Here is a 22,054-nt window from a genome sequence, read left to right as displayed (position 1 = left end):
TTGAGTTTGAGAAGAATGATTCTTCAAAAGTCAAATGTCAACTCAATGATGGCAAATTTCTTACAATGTTCACAGAAACATTTACCCTTTTCTGTTGCCTAATGAAAGTTGCAATATAGCAACTTAGTGATTGTCCTGAATGGTTCACCCAAAAAGGTGGATCCAAAAAGACTGACAGTAGCCAAGTTTAATTTTTATCTGTAATTTTTTATCACTCTCAAAACACAAAGAACAATTCATAAACATATATTTCTAAAACATGCTAGGAAAGCATGTTATCATGCATGGCCCAAGGACCAAAAAGAGTACATACAACACTGCTAAAATGTATTAATGCATACGGTAGTTTAAAAAATATCGTGATGAAATATAAGGTGCCAGCACTACAATATTAGAACTGCTAAAGCTAGTAATTTCTAATAGAACAACCAAGGATTAGCTTTGCATTACAAACAATTAAATCTGTCCTTAATAACAAAAAATGCACAAGCTTCTGTAATACAATCCATATTGTGAGATTCAGCTTCAGCTTTTACATGACACGGCTGATCCTCAAGGTAGACTCCATCCGACACTGAAGGTGAACATATTGTCTGTGGGGTATATCATATTCGCAGTTAACACAGCATCCATCAATCAACACAACTAATTTGAAAGCTCTTTGCTTATGCACTGAAAAAAGGCACGTTGCCATAGAGGGTTTGGTTTCTTACTGTAAAGATCACCAAAGGTAAGGAAGGAGAAACACTGGTACAAATTAATCTCATCAAACCCTTTTTAACAGATACTTCCCCCAAAATGTGCAGGGAATGGATTCCCATGTGAATCTCTAGTCAGACAGTACAGTCTGCGAGACAAAGAAAACTTCAGTGCCAGGCGTTCTTATCTTTCTTATCTCCAGACAAAATATACTGACTGAGCTGAGCAGACTCCTTGCAGCAACAGAAACCAAGGGATCATAGGGAAACCATGTAACAGCAAAGGTCTCATGACAAGGGGAGAAAAAAAAAAAAAAGAAAAATCCCCCAAAGCCCCAGACTGCCTTAAGACATTGCATTGTTATCTGTTCTCCCCACCACCTCTACTACTCATGCTCCCACCAAACTGGTGCTGCCACCAAAGCTGACATATTCTGCCTATCCCCTCCCCCAGTCATTCAAGTTTTCTATCCTCGCTGAGAAAAAATTGCATGGAAAAAACCCAATGGAGAGGACAGTAAAGTGCATCATGATTGGATCATAAACTCTGGAAAACAGAATAATCTTTTGAACTAATACACACACAAAACAAAAAGAGCACACACCAAAAACCAAGGAAAATAAGCCAAAAATACTAAATTTCAGAAAAAAATTGTTCTTAACGACACATAAAACTTATCTGTGAAGGCACATAGCCACACTGAGGCATTATTTTCCTCTAGAGATCTAAGTGTCCTTCTGTCTGAGAATTTCTTGCAGTACAAGGCATTTGAGAGGCAAAACCCAGCTGATGTTGCAGGACACCCACCTCAAACAGAACAAATTGGCAACATTGTGGTGCAAACACAACAGTGACTTGGGATGAATTACACTGAGAAGCAACCTCTTGCCAGAATTCACTGGCCTGGGAGTAACACACTGATTTAATTTTCTCATTATAAAATACATTTGAGTAAACTATGTTTTAGCATAAATTTCTGTGTGTCAATAAAAACACAGTGGGTGTTGGATCAGCCTGCTTTCTCCATGATAAAAACTAGTTTTATTTTTGGCTTCTTAGATTTTGTGGTCTGAAAGGGTAGTTCTCCAGTCAAATTGCAAGTGTCAGAAAACAGACGTGCTGCATAATTTGCTCAAGACTGTACAGGAAAATGCATTTTAATCTATATCTAGTCCATGGATAACAATGTTTTCTCAGTGCTGAGTCCATTTAATGCTTTTGAGGTCAATTCCATCCTGCACCATTTCCCAGAGAGGGCTGTAAAGAAAAGGAGAAAACTGATGCACAGGACATCATCAACAACAATTAAACAGGTTTTATCAATGACACAAGGAATTAGGAGATATCTATCTGCATGTCTCGCCCTTCTGGAAGTCAGTGAGCATCAGGTGATCAGCCCTCAACTGTGTTCTCAACCAAAAATACCAGAGATGAGAGGGCAGATGCTCCACTTCATTTCCTGCTCCCACTTTCAGCATAAAGCACTGGTGTCTCTGAGACTGAACCCGAGCATTCTCCTGTCCAGATTAGTCACCAGTCTTTCAGTTTCACCAGAATAAAACAACTTACTAATACAGTAACTCAGTAATACCATCTCTTGCTTAAAATCTCCTAGGTATTGCCCTATGTACTTACCCTACTCATATTCTTTCTCTGACAAAGGCAGGATCTGGGAAAAGGTTTGGTGTCAGATTTGTTTCCTTAGAAATTTGTCACTAATGTTAAAATCAGGTTCCTACCCACCTAGGGGACACTGTTGCTGATATAGAGAAACATCACCAGATTCTTGAAGCAAACTATTATTTTCAACTAAATAAATCAAATTCTTCCCATGATTACCATACCTAAGAAGTCTTTGTGTTCAATGAGACAGTATCTCACCTCATTTCCCTCAGCCTCTTCACGTGCTGTATGCATTTCTGCACTGTATAATCCACTTCTTCTTCTGTAGTGAAACGACCAATGCCAAATCTAAACCAAAAGAAAATTATTAAGGAACTGAATAACAAGCATATGAAGGGGGTGGAACAAATCTACCATTTATTTTTATTGGGAAAGAAAAATATTTGGAAGCATAAGGGCAGACCACACCACACACCTTATAGATGAGTGAGCCAAGTCTTCATCTGCTCCGATTGCCCGCAAAACATAGGAAGGCTCCAGAGAAGCTGATGTGCAAGCACTGGAAAAGGGTAGGCAGGGAAATGTCAGACTTTTGCTTAATCTCCTCCAACAAAGAACAGGTCACTTACCTCTTCACAACACCGTGTATCAACTTCCCCAGCCTCCTAGAAACCACAAGCAAGTAAAGTGATATTTCTGCTACTGAAGAAAAAAGAATACAAGAAGCAGGCATTATTGAGAAATGAGAGTAATAGATTAGGAGTATAAGGAAAGGAGAAAGAATACAGGTAATATACAAGAATAAACACAATGCCACACAGAGGCAGCAGGAATGCAGACTAAGAGGTAGTTGAAGTAGAGGCTGTGAAAAAAAGACAAAGACAGAAGCTGTCCAGAGAAGACAACACACCAGGAACATAAAAGGAAAAAAAAGAAAAGACTTCACAAGCTGCTGTTTGGCAGCAGAACAAATAAATGAAAAACAGTGCATAGAGGGATCCAGAGCAAGAAGACTGTAGTTGTCAATAGAGAGAGCATAGCAGTATACAGAACTGGTTAAATGCTGTGCCTCAAGTTTTTACAGGTAGCAACATGTAGTACCAATTGGAGAGCTGTAAACAGCTCCCCAGTGCACAAAGTACACTCAAAAGAGATCTTCACATTACAGAAGTATTTGGCTTCAGGGACAGTCATGTGGAGACTTGCTCTTCCTGCTCATAGTGCCAACTAGTTTCTAATTAGGATATACTGACAGCTTTGTTCTCAAAGGTGAGAGAAGGAAAGGAGGGGCACCTTTATACTCCATTCATTTAATCATGAACATCAGGTGTGTCTTGGTAACTGAAATATTACTCGTCACTCCTGTAGTCAGGAGAGCTCCATAAAAACACATGCAATTTTCTTTCTCGCTTTTGCATTTAACACAGGAACTACACGCTGATTTAATTCAGATACGTGCCCAGCTTCACTAACTGCAATAAAAATCTGCCAAAGGACAGAAGCTGTTCAAATCTCAGTGGCCTTTGGAATGAAAGTGTCACCACTAGACATTACAGCTACTCAGATAACCAGCTTGCAAGGCTAGTAGGTAGGAATTTCTGAGTTAGTTTTTGGGGTTTTGTGGGGGGTCTTTCTGTTAGGATATTTTTGGTTGGTTTTTGTTTAGTTTTGTTTGTTGTTTTTTATTTCCAGGATAAATAAATTTGACATTCAGTTGAAATGTGTCACTTAAACACCACTGTAGAATGTAATCAATGCCAGGCTGACTCATTAACTGAATATGCAAATACAGGGCACAGAGGAAACTACTACTTAGCTTTTACCTTCATTAGCAGATGCTATTTTCTCTCAAAAATACACTGCTATCCTTCACATAGATTGCACATACCTTCCTGAAGACAGAGCCACATCTTTCAGAGCCATCAGAAGACTCTCCCCTTCCACATATGCAAAAGACAAATTGATACATCCTACATACAAATAAATAAAATAGAAAAAAGAATCCATCAACTGAAATCTCAGGCAAATTGTTCCCTGCAAGGCAGGATTTGCATCATGTCCTCAAGTGCATTAGTCAGCCATGGCCATTAACACCAAGGGGCCAGACAGGACTAACAGGCTGAGAATTTTGCTTGAGTTACCTGGATAGCAATGCTCTTGATCTCCATTCATCACCACATCAGGAACTTCACTCATTATTTTTGTAACCAGTCGTTCTGCCAATTGTGAGATTCGCTTATGGTCATACTAACAGAAAATCCAGAAAAGACACAAATTATAAACAGTGTACAGTCAGACCTCACTCAAACTGCATCGTATCACCAGCTGCAAGCAGAATTAAGTAACTGGGTTTGGCCAGACAAGGGAATGAACACAGCTAAAACTTAAACTGTCAAACTTTGCCTGCTCTAGACACTGTTTTAAAAGAGAATATCCCTTTGGCTCCCAGCTAGCTCAGTCTTGACAAATGTTTCAAACTGTTCAGAAAGATCTACCTACACAAGCTGCCAAACTGACTTCCATAGCAGCACTGAGTTCTTTGGATTTAAAGACAAGTTAGACAGTGCAGAAGACAATGCATTTTGCATACAAGAAAGGGTACCTACTACAACAAGTGTCTCTTCTTTCTCAGGAACTCTCTAACTGTACCACAGAAAGACATGGACTTGCAAATGACATGAATTCAGCTTTTACAATAAGTAACCTGCATGGTGAGAACTGCCCATGTGCACTGTTTTGTTCTGGGCTGAAAAATGAGGTCACTTATACCAAGAAAGTAGTAAGGTCTGGGATCAGCTTTGGCACACAGGACTGGCCACATGCACACATGCAATTCATGCTTCTTTAACCTTGAAAAACTTAAGAGAAAACCAGGCTAGCTTCAACACCAGTTGGTTTTAAAATGCCATAACTCTGCCAGGCAAGGAGAAGAATCCAGATCTGAGGTTTGTGCAGAATTCAGACTCTGCAGGCTCCCTAGACTCAACTTCCATAACCACACAGCTCAAATGGTGGAATTCTGCCTGTCTCCTGGAAAAAAGCCTGATCCTTAGGTGCAGATATCTGGCCTATGCATCCCATTGTAACTGTAAGTATTTTTTATATTATAGCTGTAAGGAAGGCATTGACGCCCACAAACCAGTGTAGCAGCATACAGAGGCTCAAACACCAGACCTAGCAAGTAAACTTTACTGTCCAAGCTAGGAAGAAAAAGAAAATAAATTCTTAGTTGCAAAGTTGTAGTAAACTTGAACTTATACTTAATAGGTACAATACATAGACTGGGAAGTCTTATTTTTTCAATATACATTACATAAACATGACAGCCATTTCAAAGATTTGCTAATACACATATGCACAACGGAGAAGTAAATACAACACATAAAAGCCATATTTTACTAAAACTGACTGTCAATTATAGCCTTGCTGCAGAAAACTATGACTTCAAGAAAAAAGAAACTTTAGAACGAACTTACAATTACCCAAAAACATCCCTTAAATTCTCAAAACGTTCACTTAATGCTAAAACATGAGAATCAAATTTAATTCAGTTACAGGGATGCAAAAAGACCTAAGAAATCCAATACTTAAATGGCGTTGTTACACTACTTTCTGGAACTCAGGACAAATATCTTGTTGTACATACCTCCATCTCTTGCTGCGCCACTTCACATGCTGCCCCCAGTCCCACTGCTAGAGGTGTGGGCACAGTCCCAGACCGCAGTCCTCTCTCCTGGCCTCCCCCACTCTGCAGGGGCTCTAGCCTGACGCGTGGTCGACGGCGAACATAGAGAGCACCAACCCCTTGGAAGCAAGGAAGTTGTTTTACCATATGCCCAGAGTTTTGAAATTATGAACAGGGACTCTAATCTTTGGTAACATTCCTTATTTCCAGAGCAAACACACATGTGAACACTTAACTGGAGAAAAATAAAGCAAACAAGTTCAGTATTATTTTCTAGGAAATTATGTTTGTCTCCAGTAACCACGTTAAGGCTCACAGAACCAAATTTTCATGTCTTCAAGTGCCCTGGTACACTTAAGGAGTGACTGTCACCACAGGAAGGACAGGTGCAACTTCCAAACATAACAAATAGTGAAAATTTATGTCTGTCATCTGTCCAAAATTACTAGTTGAAAACTTAGTCCTTGTCCAGAGATAATGTCTTCAGATTTCAGCAGAACTCATACAGAAAAAAAAAAAACTTGTTGAAAAATAAGAATTTTGTCTTTTGTTTCCAAATAGGATATAGCATACAGTAAACCTGATTTCTAGTTCTCTTAATACCCACTGTCACAAACCAAATTGACAGAATAGCTGGATTTTTAGTATTTGTCAGTCAACCAGAAAATGCATAGCTGGATACTTAACCCTATTCTGCAAAGAAAATGCACAAATGGAGTTGGGGGAATGGAGCCACTGGAAGCAGAAAAGAATCAAAAATCACCAGTCAGTTACCTTTTGGTCTCCTTTCAAATCACACTCTGGTCTAAACTTTGCCCTATAACCAAGTGATTTCATTTCAATAATTTGGGCATTAATTCTGCTTCACACCAAGCAGATGAGTCCTGAAAAACCTACTGCTGCAATGCTGCCACCATCATACAGCACTGTTTCTTGCTTCAGTGAAGCCACCTTAACCCATCTAGCACTGACAATCCACTTACTGCATCTCTATGGTGGCAGCAGTGCCTGAGCTACTCTGAAGTCTGTCCAACACCATTCAGAACAGTTTTCTACAGCTCAAGTAAATGACGCTATGGGTTTGACTTCACACCTTAAGATAGGTATGGAAACAACAATTCCCTATAAAGCACTTCAGTGAGTACCTTTAGGCCCATAAATTTTATGGCCACTGATGCTCATTAGGTCAATTTTCATGTTGTTGACATCCATAGGTATTTTACCAATCGCTTGTGCAGCATCCGTGTGGAAGAAAACCTTATGTGCACGGCAGATCTCACCTGTAATAAAAACACCAAACTAAAATCAGTTTACCTTAACTAATTGCTATGATCCCAAAGATTCTAGCAATGGATCTAAAGCATAACTGAATCTAAATGAACAGCAAGTTATTGAGGTATCTGAGGTGACAAAGGTAGAAATGGGGGCTGTGATATTTCTTTTACAGTGAAGCGGCTAAAGCTGAGCAGGGGCTGTTGTAGCTTGATGCCTTGGCACGGGTTTAGACAGGTACAGTGAATTTCTTCAGTTGAGAAGTTCAGAAGTCTTCTACTGTTAAGAACTGAGATTATTTCCAAACACACAAGTAACAAGTTTAAGAAGAAGTGGTTGCATGAAATATCAAAGTCTCCACACAGAAATGACTCCACAGCTGGAAAAAATTGTTTTTTCTTAGTTCTTTTTCTTTTCAATGTCCAGTACAAGCCAGACTTCCTTTCAAGTTTGTACTTGACATGTATTTTTATGTAATTCCCTCTATTTTCCAAGTTTTCCAACATTCAGCTTCAAAAACATTCTCAGAATTGTCACACACACTTATTACCACCACATGAAGTCAGTTGAGCCTGTAACCAGGCTAAAATATATGAAAAAATAATGTATTGTTCATGGGCAGTAAATGTAACTATTACTTATTTGTGTCATCAAAAAAATCACAACACATCTTCCACAGAATCTGCACAGCTGCATCCAAGACCTCTCCTCTGCACAAGAGGTTCAACATGGTACTTCACAGGATAAGTAACCCCCTTGTAGTCCAGCAAGGTCAGGCCACAGGCCACACTGTCACAGGGCCTCAGGCTCCCTCTGCAAGGCCTCAGGCCTGACCTGTTGGACGTTCAAGGTGTTATGAGAATATACAAGGGAAACTAGAGCTGGCATCAGCTGTCTCTGGCATTTAAACACGGGACCATTACTATGGGATCTTGACAATATAAGCACAGGGGGAAAATAAGAATCCTTGGGCCTATAAGCAACTCACTGATGGTTAAATGCTTGTCAATGAAGAAACAGAACCAATCTTGAAAAACCTTGGCAAAAATGCTGCTTTGAGCTTAATGAAGAAGGAAATAAATGCAGCAGCTAAGCAAGAAAACCAGGTACACAACAAGATGCCTGCCACAGACTAAGAAAACAATACCCTATGGAACATGTACTCTAGAGCAGAGCCAAAGCCAAAATATTATCTAAAAACTCAAACATCTTACGAAACAGTATCTTGAATATGAAGATGTGCTGGTTTTGGCTGGGGTAGAGCTAACTTTCTTCACAATGGCTAGTATAGGTCTGTTCTGGATTTGTGATGAACACAGGGGTAGTAATAGATGTTTCTGATATTGCTGACCAGGACTTGCACAGAGCCTAAGCTTCTTCTGCCCACCGTATGGCCATGCTGGCAAGGGGGCTTGGGGTATGTGAGAGGCTGGGAGGAGACACACTCAGGACAGGTGACTGAAACTTACCAAAGGGATATTTCAGACCGTATGACATATGCTGTACACTTTCAGTAGAAAGTGGGAGAAAGAAGGTGGTTGGGGGAGACATTTGGAGTGATGCTGTTTGTCTTCCCAAGTGACCACTTCATGGGATGGGGCCCTGCTCTCCTGGATGTAGATGAACACTTGCCTGCCCATGGGAAGCAGTGTAGAATTCTTTGTTTTTTGCTTGTGTGCATGGGTTTTGCTTTCCATATTAAACTGTCTTTATCTCAATCCATGAGGTTTCTAGCTTTTACCATTCCAATTGTCTCCCTGATCTTGCTGTTGGGGGGAGTGAGTGAATGGCTGCAAGGTGCTTGGTTGCCAGCTGGGGTGAAGCCAGGTCAGAAAGGGTATGTGTATATGTTTTGCTACTGTCACAGGAAACTATCAACAAATCATCTGGAATCCAGAGATCTGGAGGATCATCAGGGAGGCACCTGCTCACCCTGCTCACTCCAACAACCATGGTTCTCCAGGGTCTCCCTTCATCTGTTCTGAGGTCCCTGTCATTCCACCTGCTGGCTCAAAGACTGGCTCTCCCTTTCCCTACCTCCTGTTCCAGAAGTGTAGCTCTTCAGTGGGCTTTTGGCCTACAAAGCAATTGTTCATTACTATATACAACAATACTGGGGGAAGGATTGTCCAAGTGTGGTGCTCACCATCCTCTCCTACTCCAAATGCACATTTCTCCTCTTAAAACACTACATGTGCTCAATAAGTCATTATAGTATATAAGCTCAATTTTGACCAGTTATTCTGTACAATTTTTTCATCCATCATATAATCTAATGAATTGCAGCTGATCTGTCCACAGCAATGATTGCTGAAATGCTCACCATAAAGGTACTGAATTTCATTCTCATTTCCCTTTTGAAATCAGTTTTTATTTGGGACAGCAGTATTATTTATTTATATTACATTTTTTTATTTCAAAATATTTATGTTATGATTTTTTCCTTATCTATGTTACACCTAATCATTTGCATCAGTACCATTTGTGGAGGAAAACATTATCTAAAATGAAGCAGAAGCAATTTTAGCTGACATGCAGAAGCCACAGTGTACTTACCAATGTCATGAATTGGCTGCTTTACTCCTATTTCATTATTTACAGTCATTACAGAAACCAAACTTGTATCGGGCTGGAATGCAGCCTCCAGCTCCTGGTCAAAGATTCAGAAGGACAAAAGTTGTGACTAACAGAGAAGCAGGATTCCTATGCACATCTTCAATTTACCAGCAACTCAACCACTAGTTCCTCATTTGTAATAAACACCTGGGTTTCTGACAAACAGCCCTGGAGAGAACACTAATTCATGTGAACATTAAATGCCTGTGGGAAGAGGAGCAAATCAATTGTGTTTCTGCATGTCCTAACCCTTCAACGAACCTGGCACCCCACTTGATTGCATCAAATCTCAACAGGCTTTGCTATATCCCATAAATATCTCTGAACTATTTTCTTTAATGAATTAACCACTCACAGAACAGCTTAAGCCTCCTCTAGCCAAGGTGAGGTTGACTTTAAAGGAACTGCTTTTTGTACAAAAGTCACATCACACCTGCAGCAACATGCTCAGAAAACACAACTCATTGCTGTGCCCACAGGCTGATCCCTCAGTCCCATCACACACACCACCACTCTCCATGGCAGGTGAGCAACTGGGAATAAAACTGTTGCTGCCCTGTGCTACAGGACATCAATGATTAACTAAAACCATACAACTTCTAAATTTTAGGGCTGCAGCCAGTACATACAGAAGGGATGGCTCATGGACAGCCATAGGAAGTACTGTAATCACTGAAACAACAGCTCAAGTACTGGGCTCCTTATAATGTACTCATCAGCTCCACCTGCACAGCAGCAGCTGAACAGTGGGAGAGGAGGTGGACGTTCTGGTTGAGAAAAAGTGTAGGACTTTAGACAGAACACAAAATCCTTCTCCAGATATGACAGATTTGACTATGATTCTCATTCTACTTTGTGATATTTAGTATCCTTTCTTCTTTTTCATCCAGAGGACACAAGGTTTTGAGCATCAATTTGAAGCAAAAACCTCTTCTTTTTTGTTTCTGTCAGTAACAACCTACCTTCAGATCTATGAGCCCACTTTTTTTAACAGGTAGATACGTGATGTGAAAACCTTCTGTTTCCAGGGAACGACAAGAATCCAACACACACTTGTGCTCTGTTTGCGTAGTAATGATATGCTTTTTTCTGGATTTATAGAACCTTGCAACACCCTGTCAGGCACAGTCCATGAAAAAGAAATTAGCCACTGAAGAAAGCAGGCATTACACAGTATAACTGGAAATAAGAAATTACTACTTAGATATAGTTCATTTATATTTTCCCTGTTTGACCCAAGTTATGAATCTAGAAGGTACTGACACATAATCCACACCTGCTTTTCAAAGCATCTTACTTCTCAAAAACTCTGTAAAAATGTTTATTGCTGTTAAGTGTAGAAGTCATTAACCAAAGCATTTTTTTGAAAATTTTTGCAGTGGAGTCATAAACACTGAAAGGCTGAACAACTACGTACTATGTACACAACGTAGTCTTCATCAGAAAAAAGTTTCTAATCCACGTGTCCACTATACTTCACAATAAAGATTTTAATTACATAAGCAGAAGGAATGTATTTAGTGCATTCGAGATAAACATCAAATATTTTACACTGCCTTCAAAATCATGTCCCGGGCACCAAATCACTCATCCATGTATTTCGTCCACATATGTAACAGACTATCACAAAAAGTAAATCCAGAAATGAAAATATGTTTTACTCCAACATATTAACATTTAAATTGTTGAGAGATGCATACAGTTCTTAAATACATAATTATAATAAATAAGAATCAGTATAACCTTTTTACCTTAATTGCCATATTATTGGATTCTGTTGCACCACTGGTAAATATAATTTCCCGTGAATCAGCTCCGATTAAATCTGCAACTTGCTGTTTAAAAAGAAATACAAATTTGACTTGTTAAGAAAACATACAATAAATTCACTACAGCAAAATACATGTGAAATGTTTTCAAGAATACTCCCTTGAACTTCAAAGGATTACAGCTGGTACCTAATAAAGTTATGCTAAGAATAGTCTAAATATCTGAATTATAAAACACACAAGGAATCCACAGTCATTAGAAGTGTATTAAGCGTTAACCTGTTATAACACAGATAAAAGCTTAAGTGGACAAAAACCCCTTATATGTTACTTCAAAAAAAAAACCAAACATCCTTGCCTAAGATTAGAAGAATGATAAGATATGTAGTCCAATGACTGCAGCAACATGCTAGTGACTTCAGGAAACCAATAATACTGCGGCACTTAAAGTGTTGGTTTCTGCCATTTCAGTTATTCTAATCTCACTGTTGGAGCAAGTGCCAGCTTCTGCACCTGGAACTGGAGAGCCCTGGGAGTCCAGACAGACTGAGGAACAAGAGGCTGGAGACCAGCACCACAGAAAGAGACCTGGAAGTTTGGACTGAGGGCGAGTGGAACAGGAGCCAGCAGGGCCCCAGCAGCCCCAAGGGCCAGCCCTGTCCTGGGGGACATCAGGCCCAGCACTGCCGGCTGAGCAAGAGGGCGACCGTCCTGCTCTGCTCTGCACTGGGGAGGCCTCACCTCGAGTCCTGGGGGCAGTCTGGGGCAAACCTATATCAGGATATTAAGTTATTAGAGAACATCCAGAGGGCCATGAAATGGTTAAGGGCCTAGAGGAGAGTCTGTAAAACAAACAGCTGAGATCACTTGATTCTTTCTGTCTGAAGAAGAGGAAACTGAGGTCAGACCTCACTGGGGACTGCAGCTTCCTCATGAGGGGCATCAGAGAGGCAGCTCTCTGCTCTCTGTGACCAACGACAGAGCTTGAGGGAACAGATAGAGCTGTGTCAAGGAAGTGTAGGCTGGATATTAGGAAAAAAAGTTTATTACCCAGAAGGTGGTCAGGCACTGGAACAGGCTCCCCAAGGAAGTGGTTACAGCCTTAAGCCTGCCATAGTTCAAGGACTGTTTGGACAATGCTCTCAGGTACATGGTGCGATTGTTGGGGCATCCCATGCAGGCCAGGGTTGGAATTGATGATCCTTGTGGGTCCCTTCCAATTTGAAGTATTCTATGAGTCTATCTTTTCCTGCAATAAATCTACTGAAGTATAGCTAAGCAAAGAGGAAGCTGCTAAATCCAGCCCACAGAAAACAGGGGTTTTTTTCTTCCTTTTTCTGTTAGGTTCTTTTGACCCTGATTTTCCTCAGCAGCAAGAAAACCAACACAACTGTGAAGAGACAAAGACTCACCTGCCTCGCTTTCTCCATGGCAGCCTCGCTCTCCCAGCCGTAGGCATGGGTCCTGGAGTGGGGGTTGCCATAGTAGGCTGTCAGGTATGGAAGCATGCTGTCCAGGACTCTGGGATCCTATGGAACACAAACCAGCCAGCCTTAGAAAAGGAGAAGTGAAACTATATCTGCTCTCTCTGGGCATGCCCCCTTGCCAACAGTATCAGCAGCACTTGTGTTATAGTGTCTTGCTTTAGCTTAGGCCTGACCTTGAAAACTTGAGGCTATTACATGTTACGTGTAACACAAGTATTCAGCAGTTATGTTCTGTGCATGTAACCCTGATCTGCACCAAAGGTTAAAGAACAACATAATTTGAGAAAAAAGAATCACAGACCTGTTTGGGTTGGAAAATACTTTAAAGCTTATCTTGTTCCACGTCCCTGCCATGGACAGGGACACACCTTCCACTAAGTCAGGTCGCTCCAAGCCCCATCCAACCTGGCCTTTCTTCTGAGCGGAAAAAATACAAGGTCTTCAAATGTTAACAAAAATGTCAGATCAGTATTTTGGATGAATTCACTTCCTGCTTCTCTCAACTGTCTCCACTCCCGCAGGGGTCGGTGCGAGCCCCTTAGTGGCTCCGCCACGCTGCCGCCCTGCAGACTGCCCATCCAGGGAGCTGCCCCAGTGTAGCTACAGCCCTTCCGGAGGATGCCTGGCCTGCCCTGTGGTGACAGGAACAGCCTGTGTCGCTACAGGCAGCGCCGAACGCCGCCTCTGACCCCCACGGCGGCTCGGGACGCACGCGACCGCTCGGGCAAGAGAACCAGGAGTGTGGGGACCCCCCTCCGCTTCCCATGCTCGGTACGGCCCTTACCAGCGGGGTAGTGGCCTGGACATCCATGTAAAGCGGCCGAGGAGCACCGCCGCCATCGCTTTTTCGCCCTGAGGGGAGAAGAGGGGGAAAGCTGATGTCAGGGGCCGGCAGGAGCGGGGGAGCTGTCCCTTCCCGGACAGGAGCTCTGCCAGACTGCGGCCTTACCCGGACCCGGACCCGGTCCCGGTCCCGGTCCCGGTCCCGGTCCCCCCGCTCGGAGCCGCCGCGGGGCTCTTTCGCCCCTCAGGGCCGCCAAGCGCCGCCACAGCAGCATAGCGCCCGACGGACAGAGCGCGGCCGTGCCCGCCTCCTCCGGTACGTCACGGCGACCGCCGGAAGCGGGGCCTCAGACAGACGGAGGCGAGGTGCGGCCTAGTGAGGTACGGGTGGAGCAGGGACCCGGGAACGGGAACGGGGCGGGGCGGGGCGCTGGTGAGATAAAGCGAGTGCTGAGGACCCAGTTCGCCCACGAGAACTCTTCCGCCTCGCAACGGCGATAGCCGCCGTTCCCGCGGAGTCCACGGCCTGAGCCTGTGCACTAAATTCTCAGCCTCGCCCCGGTCTCCGTTAGGGTGAGTTCACTGCCCGCTCCTCTGCCTCCGGGACCAGTGGCCAGCGGGATCGTCGGACCAGCAGCGGAGGCTCCATCTCAGGTGCCGCGTGCACTGCTCCCTAGGGACTGAGAGCACACAGGGTGAGGTCCGAAACAGCCTCGGCAGCCACGGCGGCGCTCGCAGGAGCTTGTTGAGGGAAAACAAGGCCGTCGTTCCCTCCTTGTCCTTCCTACTTAACAGGCAAGGAAACAAGCCTGGGAGCCAGCACAACCTCCAGAGCTGCATGCGCGAGAAGCTCTGAGCTGCACAGCCTGGCCTGCCAGCCCATTTTGGTTATGGAAGTCTGTTAGATAAAGCAGTAAATCGATGTGGGTATTGTCCTTTCTTTTTTAGATGCCTGTGACCGTGGGCCCATATGGGCAGTCGCAGCCCAGCTGCTTTGACAGAATAAAGATGGGTTTCATGATGGGCTTTGCAGTGGGCATGGCTGCAGGAGCGCTGTTCGGCACATTTTCCTGCCTCAGGTACGCCAAGGAAATGTCTTCCACAGACAAGTGGTGACAGGGTGATAGCCAGAGAGAAGGGTCATGTTATGGGGTTGGGAAGGGATTGGATCTAGTCCTGCGCCAGCCCCAAGAGTGGAACTTCATGACTCAACTACTGCAGTAAGCCCCTGGCCTACAATATGCGAGTCTGGTGCTGGCAGGGCATCACCTCTGGGTGCCCTGCATGAAGGGAGGTCACAGTTTCACACACCTTTTCTTGCCTCATGTAAGGGAGGTTAATTGGGAAGCTGAGGCTGTGGAGGATCACCTCCAGGAGGAACCAGATGAATTGTCTTTGCAGATACATGTTCAGCCCTCTCCTGGCCCTAAAGCTTTCTGGGGTGCTCTGTAGGCTCTCAGTGTCTGTATCGTGGTCCCTTTGTGTGTCCCATGCCCTGTACAGAAGCAGTTACCAAACTGACCCCGAGTGTGAATGGCAGGAGTATGGGTAGACTCATGGCTGGCATTGGCACAGTCCCACTGTGCACTGGAGAAGGACAATATTCCATCTTCCCCTAGGACTCAGCATGCTTACATGAAAAGAAGCTGTGTTTGTAGCTCCGTGTTTGCTCTGGTACTGCTGACTGGCTTTGCACATCATCTATGACAAAGAATCACTGAAGTCAGCTCTTTCATACTTCACAGAACTCTTGCTGTTTGATGTTTTTTACTGTGATTAAACATAGGAGATGATTTGATAGTGCGGTGAAGGAGGAAAAGGCACAAATCTTAATCCAATGGGAGTTTGAAGTTTTCTAATCTCTCTCAGTTCCCAGAGGGTAAGCAGCATGATGCTGGCAGAAAATACATATTAAGGGCATTTAGAAGAACTAGTGACAGTGGTTCTGCCATACTTGAATGACACAGCTACAGTACTTCTGCTGCTCCATTTTTGAAGGAAAATCTCAAGTTTTAAGAACGAAGTGCATGAAATTCCTTAGACCCTAAAGTCACTGCAGTGTTTAAAAGTCAAATATTACAAAAGCTTCTTGAGACAGAATTCTTTTTGTTTTAGTCTGACCTTCAGTAAGGGAAAAATGGAGAACAGAAACATCTTTTGAAGTTTCTAGGCCTTTCTGGTGTCTCATACTAAAAACAGAGTAAGTAATAAATAGAAAGTTCATTTTAAATTTGTGATATTAAAAATACTGCCACTGCAGCTAGAGAGGATGGCAGTACAACAGCTCAGACAACTCTTTCTGTACTCTGGCAAGCAAAATACTTGGACAGCATTTTTTTTACTGTATTAAGGGTATTTGGGAGACCAGATGCACAGCTGTTCCTGCTAAAGTATAGCAGGAAAGTTTTATTTCAGGAAAAAATACATACGGGCCACGTGAGTTGAGGGCCACCCAAGAGCCCCTGCAGTAGCCCAGGGCACTGTAGCCAGTCTTTGGGGAGGCAGCTGTACAATTGAAGAGATTTAGACTGAAGAAGTGTTCAATTTGCAACCATTAGCTGATTGTCTCAGATGTTTTCTGCTGTATGTCTGTGAACCTGTCATATTTCATCTTTTATATAATCCCTGTGATTTTCTTTATCACAGGATTGGCATGAGAGGACGAGAGCTGATGGGTGGAGTTGGCAAAACGATGATGCAAAGCGGTGGGACATTTGGGACATTCATGGCCATTGGTATGGGAATACGCTGCTAATCTGGAGCTTGGGATTTATCTCAGAGTCCCCCCATCCAGCCATTCCTCTACTGTACAATAATAAAATCTTTAGATACTTGGAAGTGAGAGCTCTTAATGAAACAGCAGTCCTACCCTCTGTGCTCTGCAGATTGTAAGCATGCTTTTTACAAAATTTCTACTTTCTTCCCATCATTTTCTCCCAAAACAATGAGAATTAGTAATAATTTTTATTATATTTAAGTTCCTGTTTTACGGATATAAGTACACCACACAAGTTTCTCCCATTGGTATATGGTCAGCTCACATTGCTGATGTGGATGTGGAGCTGCTGCTCCTTCATGTGTTCCTCAGTCTAGGAAAGTTAGATGATGTGTACCTTCAGATGAATTACCAAATTTCTGTCCTCTTGAAAATATAGGTGGGTTGAAGCTGGTCCATTTCTGAGTTCCAAGTGTCATGGGGCAGATGCTCTCAACAGAGGAAGGGACCCCAGGATTCAGGCAGCTCCCGTAAGAGCTGTGCTCCCAGAAACAAAGCCTTTTCTTTAATTCAAGGTGGCCAAGACTAACCTAGGAAATCCCTCCATTACTTGCCTTTTGAAATAAGGCCTCTTTCTGCTCCTCCTTTAGTTCCATGTAAGGAAGACTTGAGCAACAGCACTACCTCAACTGGCACCTGTACAACCTGGACCTGGTACAAGTGCCTTTCCCTCAGTTTTTAAGGCAGAAAAACAAATTCACCACATAAAGCCTGTTCTCATATGAAGCATACCTAGAGAGCCAGCTCTGCTTCTTCAGTTGTGTTACTATTCCCAGGATCCTGCTATATTCCCAGGCCCTCTCCACCTTTGCCTTTTGCTTGCTCCCAGTTCTTTGATTAAGGACAGGCCCTTGCCCCACTGCAGCTCAAGGACAACTACAGCCCTGAAGGCTGCAGAGCAGGTCCTCCCCCCACAATACTACAGGAATTGCTGCCTGCCCCACCTCTACCCACTCCCGAGGAATGTTCTGTTCTCCCTACTTTCTCTCCCTTGGTCTTTTCTTAGTGGTTAAGGAGGTCAGGAAGATGGAACAGGGGTAGAAAAGGCAAAGCACAGGGGCAAGTTCCCTCTAGAAACCAGATTTAAAGCAAACAAAACTGACTCCTCCAGCCCTGGGACTCTCAACTGTTTCTGAAGGATGGGAGTGGAGGTGGGCAGGAGGGGTTTGTCTCTGGAATGAACTCTAAGTGTGCCTGAGGAAGGTAAGATTTGTGCCAGATCCTCAGCAACCATGGCCACACTGCACAAAGGGCCGGGAACAGCTTCTGCATGTACTCTCTGAGCACATGATATCCCATGGCGTACCAGCATACTGGGCACTGCACAGCATCTGTGACTCACCTCCAGGCCTAAGCACACGCTGCCTAAAGTCAGAGTGGAAGAGCAGAGAAATAGAGCTTCATGAAGGCCTTTTTAAGAGAATTTTATTTGAGTGGTTCTTACAAAGATTGTTGCAATATGAAAGTCTTTGATAGAAATATCAAGCTGTCTTGTCAAACACACTGAAGTAACCCAAAAATATATTTCAGAGCTCACAGAGCTTAAAAAGAGCAAAGATTATATGCAACCAGAACAAAACACATTTCTGTATTTCCTACCCATTTTCAGACTTGGCTGAAATCCTCCAGCTCTGCCCCACTGCACACGTGGAAACTTATCTGGAAATGCAGAGATGTTTTGTTTGGAAACTTAGACACACCTCACAGTATTTACAAAGAAACTTATACAGATACAATAATCAAAAGTTACTATCAAGAAATAAAACCCTCCAATCCTCCTATTACCAATTATTCAGCACAAAGCAAGCTGAGTAGCTGTCTGCAGTCAGCATTTGGTAACTTTTTTGATTTTCCATTTATACAAAACCACTAAATATGTCCCTTCATCCAGTCTCTCTCAGATACTACCCTTGAGCAGATCACCCACATTTAGTGAAATGTAAAATGCCTTTGCTGCATTAAAAGAAAGACTCATGAAACATTAAAAATGTCATTGTGTCCCATCTGCCTTTTACAGAGTACTTGTTATCTGTGAGCTATTTCTCAGTTCCTACGGATCACCTTTGTCAATGTACAAGAATTACAAGGCAGAACAAGAAGTCAACAGCTTTGTATACAGTGGAAATGCTAGTAAGGGAGAATGAACACACTGCATTTCTGCTTACTTCATTTTATTTTTAAAGATAGCAGGAAGTGTACACAAAATGACATTAAATCCTTTCCTTTAGTTTTATCTAAATAAAAGATAACTCAATCTTCCTCCAAAAAATACCTATGTACAAAACTGACTAAATTAATCTTCATCGTCGAACAGGAACCAGTAGTTGGGTTGCAGTCATAGAGTCTGGGAAAAGGCTGTGGTATGTTGGAAGAGGTACATACGCTGCTGTAATCATTTTACCTAATCACAAGAGGGAAAAAAGTAAACATCAGTGTCTGCTCATTTCTGTAAAGGATGACTAAATGTAGGTGTGTACATGGAACACTCACCTGCAAACCACCTCCCATGCAAAGCATTGACAGCTGCAATGGCAGCAGCGATGGAGGGACATTTGACATACACATTGCCCTGCAAGACAGAATAATGTGGCCCATGAGGAGTCAGAGACGCTTCCCCAGTGATGTTCCTCAGCCACTCCTGGACCTGGCTGTAACAGAACCACACCTGCTCCACCAGGCACCCACTGGCATTAATCCATAACACAGAATGAGCACAAAAGAGGACAGTGGTACTGACAGGCTCTACTCCACTGTGGCAGTTACTGCAACCTTCAGTTTTTCTAAATAGGATTTTTCAAGATAGCCCAAACACACATTTCACCAGTAATCACTGAGCCATGGATGGCTGATCTGCTCCTGAGAGCCTTTTAGAAAGAGGATCTAAAAACTCCTAATCATTAGCACCATGTGAAAGAGAAGAGCACAAAGGGGTCTGGTTTGCTCCCAAGGCAGTCCAGCTGCCACAGTCCATAAGCCACTAACCTCAATCACATATGCTTCACTCAACATGCAAAGCTCACAGCCTGTATTCCACAAGAACCAAGCACTCCCCGTTCCCCCACATAGGAAGGAAGCACCACTTCAAGGGAGACATATACCATAAAAATTCTCCTATATAAACGTAAGTATGTGTGTCTTTACTTGAACAAGAACTGAGGTAAAGGGAAAATCCCATCCCCGCAGGGCAGGAAGAGCCTGAGATGCTTCCCAAGGTGCATGACAGACTGAACTTCACCAGAGACACCTGGAGTTTGCCATCTGCAGATCAAGCACTGAGCCTCCCTAATCAAGAGAACTACAACAGCCACATCCAACAACTCCAAGACACAGAGATGCCCACAGTAATGTGTCGCATTTTTCTGGCTGCCTTCTTAAAAATTGACCATCAGTAATACCTAAGAGGATTAATTCTAGATGAAACAGATTTTCAGGAAAATAGTAATTTAAAAATAGACTCCAGCCTTTCTTTAGCAGCTTTAGTCAGCCTGTATTAACTCTTCCCACTGTAAGCTAACTCATTCCTTTCTTATGTGACGAACCTGAGCTTAGGAGCTGGTGTTTAAGGCACTAAGCAATCAATTAACACAGAGCTCTGCTCTCAGCCTCCCCCCTGCAAAGGCACCTAAACAGCTTAAATGGCCAAATAAGGTGCAGGAACACAAAGCTATGGTTTTCCTTAATGCCCAGCAGCACAGATAGATGTGATACATGAGCCATGCACTCAGCTGGGACTGCAACTGTTTAATCCACAACAAATCACAACCTCATAAGCCAACCCCTGACAGTCCTCAGCATGGAAGTCTGGGACAGAGCCCTGAAGGGGTCCAGAAGCTAAGCCTGGAAAACAGAATGGTACAATGGAAACTCTATCAGGGGATATTTTATATCTGTGTCACTGCTGTGCTATCATGACAAAACAGATTTCATTTTTTATGAAACATTATTACTTAGTATGTTACAGTTTTTTCTTTTAAATCCACCTGCTTATGTGAAACAGAATTTTGCAGCTCCATGGGCTTAGAACTATGTGAGGTATCTTGACGGCTGGTGTAGTTTTGGGTGTGGTGGTTTTGGGGGGGGTTGTGCAGTGATTTTTTTTTTGTGTGTTTAATTGTTGGGAGGGTTTTTTGGAGGTGGGAAGTGTTCTGGGTTGTTGGTTGCTTTGGATTTTTTTATGTCAAAGAACACTTCATTTTCTCTAAATAACAAACACATTATGGGGAAGATTTCTGCCTCTCATCAGTCCAACAGTCCAAGATCACAGGTGTGATCTTGGAGATTACAAGATGCCAGGTAATGCAGCACATTGTTTTATGTGCTAGACTGCAGCTCCTGTCTAACCTCTCTGTAACCCACAAGAAAGGGTTTCATGTGATATTGGGGCAGCTGCAAAGAAAGCAATGGTTGAGTGCCAAGTGGATCACCAGGTAGAACAGTCCCACCTAAGCACACCAACAGGAAAATAGGTTTCAGCCTTGTACCTTGCCATGGAACACAAAATGACACTTCTAGGATGTGATGGATAGAAATTAACCCAATTGTGAAGCCATCTGAAAACTGACACTGAACTTTTGTTTGGGCTGTGAATTCTTTAAAAAAAAGGTTTCAAGAGAGTTAATCTATTTACAGACCTTCCAGAGTTTATACAGTCCAAGAAATGAAATACAAGGAAGAAGTAACCAGTCTAGTGTTTATGCAAACAAGGTGAAGTCAGAAGAAGAATATATTCACCAGTTTAAGACACAGGCATTAATATGGAATTCAGTCAGCAGCAGCAGTCTTTCTCTTCCCTCTTTTAACTCCATGCCCTCAGACTGCCCCTTGCAAGGCTTTAATGTCATGAGTGACCACAACTATTTCTAAGCATGGGATGAGGCACACATTTACCTGTACATTGTAATTCTGTTGGAGCAAGGGCCCTTTCTGCTGAAGCCTGTGCTCTAGAAAGAAGAAACTGAAGTCCCTAACTTGGGAGAAAGGCACAATTTAAGGGAAATGCCAAATGCCTGAACTGGTTACTAGTCTTCTACAGCAACTTCAGCTGGGTAAACCTGCAAGAGCAGCACCAGAAAGCTGCTCATCCAAGTTATACACAAGGGAACCACCTACATTCTGCACAAAGTAAGAAATTTAGGTACAGTTTAGGAAAAGCCTCATATTTGTAATGCTCCCCCTAGAAAAAAGAGAGCAACAGAACATCTGCATACCTGAGCTGAGTTTTTGTCAACGTAGATGTGGATAACTCCTCCATGTTTGTTACATTCCTCAATCACATCATCTTTAATTTCTGTGTCCCAGCCAGCTTCTTCTTCACTGTACAAGGGAAGGAAAGACAGGACAGAGA

The 22,054-nt window shown here is 42.9% G+C and overlaps 3 protein-coding genes across 6 annotated transcripts in view; 1 reads left to right on the top strand and 2 right to left on the bottom strand.

The window, feature by feature from the left end:
* Positions 1-182: 182 nt before the first annotated feature.
* NFS1 (NFS1 cysteine desulfurase) lies at positions 183-14,251 on the bottom strand. The gene is made up of 13 exons (XM_021536662.3): positions 14,101-14,251; positions 13,936-14,003; positions 13,077-13,193; positions 11,647-11,730; positions 10,858-11,010; positions 9,836-9,929; positions 7,153-7,287; positions 5,969-6,126; positions 4,464-4,569; positions 4,211-4,292; positions 2,798-2,881; positions 2,581-2,670; positions 183-1,956 (listed from the first exon to the last, which is right to left on the bottom strand). Exons 1-13 carry the CDS (start codon positions 14,207-14,209, stop codon positions 1,893-1,895), a joined length of 1,344 nt encoding a protein of 447 aa, XP_021392337.1. The 5' UTR covers positions 14,210-14,251; the 3' UTR covers positions 183-1,892.
* ROMO1 (reactive oxygen species modulator 1) lies at positions 14,251-16,772 on the top strand. Of its 4 annotated transcripts, none has more exons than XM_021536672.2 (3): positions 14,251-14,315; positions 14,883-15,013; positions 16,581-16,772. In XM_021536672.2, the coding sequence occupies exons 2-3, from the start codon at positions 14,883-14,885 to the stop codon at positions 16,687-16,689; spliced, it is 240 nt and encodes a 79-aa protein (XP_021392347.1). In that variant the 5' UTR covers positions 14,251-14,315; the 3' UTR covers positions 16,690-16,772. The 4 variants fall into 4 exon arrangements, with proteins under 4 accessions (XP_021392347.1, XP_021392348.1, XP_021392349.1 ...); XM_021536673.3 differs by having other exon boundaries at positions 14,277-14,300; XM_021536674.3 differs by lacking the exon at positions 14,251-14,315 and adding an exon at positions 14,536-14,629.
* Positions 16,773-18,118: 1,346 nt separating this feature from the next.
* RBM39 (RNA binding motif protein 39) overlaps positions 18,119-22,054 on the bottom strand; it is a 30,796-nt gene continuing 26,860 nt past the window's right edge. The window contains exons 15-17 of the mRNA XM_021536661.3: positions 21,918-22,023; positions 19,201-19,279; positions 18,119-19,111 (exon numbers count right to left, since the gene is read on the bottom strand). Coding sequence (XP_021392336.1) covers positions 19,011-19,111; positions 19,201-19,279; positions 21,918-22,023 — 286 coding nt within the window. The 3' untranslated portion in view covers positions 18,119-19,010. The remainder of the gene's footprint in view (positions 19,112-19,200; positions 19,280-21,917; positions 22,024-22,054) is intronic.

This window comes from Lonchura striata, chromosome 17 (genome assembly GCF_046129695.1).
Source record: "Lonchura striata isolate bLonStr1 chromosome 17, bLonStr1.mat, whole genome shotgun sequence".
NCBI lineage: Eukaryota > Metazoa > Chordata > Aves > Passeriformes > Estrildidae > Lonchura > Lonchura striata.
The sequence above is the reverse complement of the archived record's forward strand: the minus strand, read 5'-3'. Positions and strand labels throughout refer to the sequence as shown.